Here is a 7,246-nt window from a genome sequence, read left to right as displayed (position 1 = left end):
AACAACTTTTATCTTTTTTAAAAGTTGTCCCAAACAGGGCCCTGCACAATTTTTTTAGGAAGCAGCTTTTAGCTTTTCTAAAAGTTGTCCCTCACTTACTTTTGAAGGACTTTGTCCTTAATGAGATGTGTGTCATTGGATTATATAAAATACATTTTGAGTGGTTAAAAGAGAATCATTTTATAAATTCATGTTAAAATATCATTTTACCCTTAGTAACTTGTAACCGAGTTGTGTGTGTTTTTTTATAGACCTCCCCAAAAAATCTATCATTCTTCATCTTCTCCCTTTTGTCATTACAACTGTTTGCCAAATATTCTACCATTTATAATTTTTTTTGTTAAATAAACATCTAATTAACCTATTGTCAAGCATATTGACAAAATTAATTAATATTAAACATTCTACAATCTATAATTTTTTTTAAAAAAAAATCTAATTAATCTTAGTGTCAAATATATTAGTAAAAATAATTAATGTTAAAACATTTTACTATCTATAGGTTTATTTTTTTTTAAAAAAACACTACTTAAAAAAAATAGGTAACTCATTCTACCATATAATATATTATCAAACCATGTATAGAATATACATTCTCAAAACTAATTACTGCTCAACATTAAAGAAATAAAACAAAATCAAATCTACCCAAAGAAACTTAATACACAACTCGTATACACAATCATATTATATCTGTTTTAGTTATGTATTGATTGTTTCGTGTTACTCAACACATTATTTGAATTACTTAGCAACAACACATTGTTTACGTTACTAGTATCGTAAATATGTTCTAACATCATATAAAATTTACTATAAAGTCATCAACTATACTTATTTTTAAACATTGAATTATACTTTTCCCCTTATTTTTTAAAGTCACATCAACTATATTTTTCCAACCAGTTCACATAACCGGTAATATTAAGTCAAAATCATATATATAAAAGATTTCAATAATAATCATATTTTGACACTTGGCCAAAAATTGGGTCCCACAATATAAGTCTTAGTGACTAAAGACTTTTCCATGTAGGAAATATGTTTCATATTCTTGTACCTTTGACTTATGCGATTTAAATCCCACATTATTCTCTAATGACTGATCCTCGTAAATATTGTAACTATATCTTGGTGAAACAATCACTTATCATTAATTGTATATCACTAACTTTGCTTCACACACTTGTTGAATGAGCACTCAACTCTCACTAACGAGCATGTAACACACTTGGGCCTTCACGGTGTTTGCAAGTAGTATGCTCACCTCACTAAAATAGTTCTTTTGAATTGGGCGATCCTTGAAGCTAATAAGCCCGCAATATCTAAGATCAAAAGGTGATTTGTTCTTACCAAAATTATTAATTTGGACAAGTAAGATTTCCCCCCAAATTATGCCCTTGTAGAGTTTTGCCTGGCAAATTACTATAACATCCATAATTGAAAACATATCTTTTATGTTGCATTTTGTTCATTTTTGTAAACACTCTAATGATGTAAGAGTCCAAACAAAATATTCATGCATAAATAGTAAAATATTCATACATAGATAGTAGTTTAGTGATAAATTTCAAGAATATGTATAAGTATTTTTAGAGCTAATATTTGTATGTTTAGAGCTAATAAACTAAATTTTTGTTAACTTCAATTAGTTAAAGATACACTTGATCTGCAACAATGCCTTTGGTCACATGAGCAAATTGTGGGAGAAATATAACATAATTACAAATAATACTTGAATAAACGCAATATGGCAAACCAATATTTATATCTACTAAATTAAAGATACATAAATATTATAATTATAAATAACTATAATATAAATAGTAATATTATAATTATAAATAACACAATATAAATAACTATAATATAAATAGTAATATTATAATTATAAATAACATAATATAAATAGCAATTACAATTAATCTAGACAATAATTATAATGAACAAATAAAACCCAAGAACTATGTAGCACACTGTACGCCCAGATATTCAGACCGGGTCTTTTATGCAGCTCGAGTACAGCTGGCTAGCTAAGAACAGTACTAAAGGATCTACAAGTTGATATCTCCTCTGCGAAGGCAATGCGACTCCCCAGGTAATCACATGAGCTGAGGAATACAAAGCATGAAGACACGATCTGCAGACGCATATAAAGCATCGCGAGCTGGTGCTATGTCCCGGTCAGGGTATGCTGAAGATCTGCCATGTCCAGGAGCCTTTGTAAACCCGGATATGTTATATATAAACGTGCGTGGTCAGACATTACATGTCCGTTTATCCCTGAATTCTCGGAGACGTAACATAAACGTGCATGATCAGACAACACATGTCCGATTATGCCAGACGACCCATGATCAGTTTTACCTAATGATTAGACCATACATTAATATATATTGTAATATTCATCATTTGTGCCAGACAGGTCACATATAGGATGGGTATCCACGTGATGACCCCTGCACCTATCCTGTGATGGTTCTTCTATAAATACCAAGACATTGGATAGGAAAGAGGTTGGGTTTTCTCTGTGTAATGCAAATACTCTGTCAAAATATAGAGAGATATACAGTTATAATATCAACTCGTGGACTAGGGAGATTTTAGCCTCCGAACCATGTAAAAAGGAACGAGTGTTCTTACTATATCATTCTAAGCATCCTTAAGAGTTATTATTCTTATTACGATTTATCCTTAAGCACTAGTTTATTCCAACTGATTACGTAATACACTGTTGGCAAAAAACCGCGTCAACACACACAATTTCCTTAAAACAGATAAATGTATCCTAGGATACAACGAAGAACGACAAGTAACTTAATTACTTCGTCAAAAATGCCTGAACTCTCCCACACTAATAAAAATATAAAACTTTTAACTAAAAATCATAATATAAATAGAATAATATATTTATATACCTTAAGCAATAATATTTTCCTCTCTCTAAACTACTCAACATAGACTACTTTATATTGGCTAAGAGAAAAAAGAAAATTCTCTTACAACCAAACCAACGTGGGACAATTTAGTTTTTCTATTCAATACAAAATTTCTAACACAAATTATTTAAAAAATAAATAAAATACAATAGAAGTGACACATTTTTAATGATTGTTATAATGAAGAGGAATTTTTGCTACACACAAATAAAGTTCGGGGCCTAGACTCTAAATTTGAGATTTTTGTTATACAGAAAGAATTTTATTTAATTTTTTGAGAGCAGCTGAATTTATGTGCTTGATATACTTTATATAGTTAGATATAATGCTCAATTCTCAAATGGTTATTTTTTTAAAACTGTCCTCAAACTAGTTAGATACTTTAGATCTCTCATTTCATTTCAATACTATATCGTAAGACCTCATCTTCCCGCAGGGTTGTTGATCTCTCATTTCACTTACCAAGCACCTTCTTTTAAAAATACAAATAATTATAAACATATATTATTAAAAAAATGATGAAAAAAGGCCACGCAATTATTTGAATAAAGTGTATCCAAATGAGGACAACAAATACTTAGTTGAATATTCTTGCCGTAGTATTGTTGTGTTAGTAGTAGGAATAAAAATAGTCATATCTAATCATTGATATTTTAGGTGAGAAGGCTACATCATATACTTCTCAAATTAGGGTGGCCACGTTCCCAACGTATTATTAGAGAAGTAAATAAATATTACTCCCACAATATCATAATATTGTTAAATGATGCATATATACCCAAACATCAAAGGTGCATTTTCTACAAGTCTTTGGTTTTTGCTGACAGCATTTCCTGCAAGTCATTTTACTATATATATACACATACAAGCTCAATCAATATACAGTGTGCGATCCGCTAGGTGATTCGATATGGCAGAGGAGAAGATTATTAGGGTTGTGATCATCAAAAGAGAAACCATAAAACCATCCTCTCCAACTCCTGCTCACCTCAAAACCTTCAAACTTTCAACCTTGGATCAGCTTGCGCCACCAGTTTACGTACCAATGCTTTTCTTTTACCCCAACAACCAGGCTACTTCTTCCGACCAAAGATCACACAACCTGAAGAAATCTCTGTCCGAATCCTTAGCTCGCTTCTACCCAATCGCCGGAACAATCCTGAACAATTCTACCATTGACTGCAACGACGAAGGAGCTCAATACATAGAAGCTCGATACAATGGACTTCTCTCAACCTTTCTAGAGCAACCCACCGATATCTCCGTCGTCCAAGAGTTCGTCCCCGCAGCGATCGAATCGCCACTACAAGCAACCACATGGCCTCTACTGCTAGCCCAGGCTACTCTCTTCGACTGCGGTGGCCTGGCCCTCGGCCTCTCCGTTTCCCATAAGTTTGCCGACGCAACCACAATCGGTATATTCATGAAGAGTTGGGCTGCAACTTGCGCCGGTTCGGATAATAAGGCAGTCGTAGATGCTGTGCTTGACGGAACTTCCTCCTTCTTCCCCCAGATTGATCTCTCTGGATTCCAGCCTCCCCCGGTGGAGATCAAGAAGGTGGAATCCGTCACAAAGCGATATGTGTTTGATAAGCCAAAGATCGAGAATTTAAAGGCCCAAATCACAGTCGCCGTTGATGATGATAGCCAAATTCATAATCGGCAACCGAGTCGTGTGGAAGTTGTCACGGCCATCATCTGGAAATGTGTGGTGGCTGCTTCGCGAGCGAACTCGGGACCTCCAAAGTTTGCGTTGGCGCGTTCTATGAACATTCGCAGAAGAGCTGAGCCGCCGTTGCCCGAAAACTTGGTTGGAAATTTTGTAGCGATTATTGCATCGCGGATTGATGAGCATGAACCGGAATTACAAGATCTAGCGAGTGAATTGAGGAGAGGACTAAGAGATTTCGGTGAGAAAAGAGCCAAAGGACTTAGAGGAGATGCCGCATTAGAAGTGATTTTCCATGGTTTGAAAGAGTTCTCAGAATTTACAGGCAAAGACGATACGGAGGGATTGTTCGTCACCAGTATGTGTAATTTTCAGTTATACGAGACGGTTGAGTTTGGCTGGGGAAAGCCAATCTGGGTGACTATTCCTTTTGTCACTGGACACAATAATGTGGTCACGTTGACCGATTCAAGAGACGGCGGAGTTGAAGCTTGGGTGACTTTGAGCAAACAAGACATGGCTTCATTTGAGCGTGACCCTGAAATTCTCCAATTTTCTCACTAATAATATTGATGATCATAAAGCTCTTCTGTTTATTGATATTTTATTTTATTTTGTTTCGGTTGTCTTGTTTTGATTTATTTTCGGTAATCAAATGTTGTTCCCTATAATTTTCTTTCTTATAATAAAGATATATTCTTAAAATTGCGTAGTTATAGTATTTATATTGAGAAATTTTATAGTCGGGTACCATTTTAGTCGTAGAAGTGTTTATTTTACGTCGTTTAGAAAAATTATATCTCAATTTTTTTTATATAATGTTGCACGTTGCAATTATAGCACACATCCTACCACTTACTAGATTTTAAGAAATTCTATATAACTAATGATGCCAAAAACAGATTTTAAACAGTTAATTGCACACGTGATTTTTTTTATATGCGTGCAACTAATTATTTTGAGCTTTAGTATTCAGCATTGTAAAGTATTTAGAAATTGTTAAAAGCTGATAGGGGTGACTACTACAACTACAATATACATCATCATATAAAAAAATTAAATTATAATTTTTATACATACCTAAGACAGAAATGTCCCTACTGGTAGGAGCTAAACTAGCACCCTACTATATAATTTATCCATTTACATATAGGGTAAATACTATTTTAAACCTTGTGTTTTACAAAAATTACTGATTGGATCCTGAGTTTTGGTAAATGACAATTTAGACCATATATTTTGCAAAATAAAACAAAATAACATCCCGAGCTTGATATTGGTCAAACTTTTTTTAAATATGACCAAAATATTCCCAGATTTTCTAATTATTAAATTTTAAATATTAAAAAAATTAAAACTAAATTGAAAAATGTAATATTTAATTTTAAAATTAAGACTTAGCAACTTGACAACACTCAATTTTTTTCATAAGAACAAAACAAGCATAAGCTAAATAAACCAAACTTAAACCCAATATCAAAAAAAAAATCTAAATTTATGCACAAAAATTTCAAGAATTATTGTTTGTGCCTTTGCTAGCTGAAAAGAAAACCCAAATTTAACCAAAAAAAAATTAAGAACACAAACCCAAATCTATTGCAAAGTGTGAACAAAACCAATATTTGAAGCTAAAAGTTTGAACCTAGGTTGCAAAGCCACATTTGAGCCCAGATTTATTGCCTGTGCCTCTGCTAGTCTAGAAGCTTCACACCACCGTTGATCTGAAGTTGAAGCCACAATGTCCATCTGAAGAAGAAGAACAGAAGCTCTTGTCGGAACCCAAAGCAAGAAAACTTATCTCATCGACCCATTTCTTCCCAAAGCAAGAGAACATAGCCTTTGCCCATCTAAATATCAGCACAAAATTTAAATACCATATCACTCAGCCTCAAAGAAGGATATCCCCCAATCGCACCAGACCCCTCGTGACCGAGCTTGGAACCCATCTGCATCGTCCCCGGCCCCAACGCCATCGTCGATCCCTCACAACCCTTGCAACCCTGCAATGAACGATGAGCTCGTACCTCAACTCAAGATTTGGCATGCAGTGAACTGCCTAGCTCCAGATCTCGTCAGCAAACCAGAGACTCCTTGCTGTCTTCGTCGTTGTCCCCACCCGCCTATGTTCCTACCCGCAACCGCAGTCCAAATCTGAAGACTAAGGCTCTCTGTCATCGTTGTCCAGATCTGATGCCCGCCGACTGAAGCAGATTGAAGCTGTCCACCTCATCTGAACGGAAGAAGAAGAAGAAGAACCAAATCTGAACTTTCATTTTTGTTTTGTTTTAATTTTTTTTTTGGGAATGTTTTGATTAATATTAAGGCGATTAATTTCATTTTATTGTTATTAAATCAGATTGCATTTTTTAATTTAGCATTTAATTTTTAATACTATGTTTTTTTTAATTATTTAATTATATTTAATTAAAATATATTTTTCATTATTTAATTAATTCATTAATTTATAAAAAATTAGGAGTATTTTGGTCATATTTTAAAAAAGTTTGATTAAAATTAGATTCGGAGTGCCATTTTGTTCTATTTTGCAAAACACAGGGTCTGAATTATCATTTAACAAAACACAAAATTTGATCGATAATTTTTTAAAAACACAAGGTCCAAAATAGTATTTACCGAT

At 33.5% G+C, this 7,246-nt stretch overlaps 1 protein-coding gene across 1 annotated transcript; it reads left to right on the top strand.

Moving 5' to 3' along the window:
- Positions 1-3,698: 3,698 nt before the first annotated feature.
- Positions 3,699-5,313, top strand: LOC133804916 (stemmadenine O-acetyltransferase-like). The gene has a single exon (XM_062243020.1). It carries the CDS (start codon positions 3,850-3,852, stop codon positions 5,170-5,172), a length of 1,323 nt encoding a protein of 440 aa, XP_062099004.1. The 5' UTR covers positions 3,699-3,849; the 3' UTR covers positions 5,173-5,313.
- Positions 5,314-7,246: the final 1,933 nt, after the last annotated feature.

Source organism: Humulus lupulus, chromosome X (assembly GCF_963169125.1).
Source record: "Humulus lupulus chromosome X, drHumLupu1.1, whole genome shotgun sequence".
In the NCBI taxonomy this organism is placed as follows: domain Eukaryota; kingdom Viridiplantae; phylum Streptophyta; class Magnoliopsida; order Rosales; family Cannabaceae; genus Humulus; species Humulus lupulus.
Note: the sequence above shows the minus strand (reverse complement) of the source record. Positions and strands in the feature narration are given on the sequence as shown.

What these genes read in the sequence shown, in the direction of transcription:
- LOC133804916 (XM_062243020.1), top strand. Translation starts at nt 3,850, where the DNA reads ATGGCAGAGGAGAAGATTATTAGGGTTGTGATCATCAAAAGAGAAACC.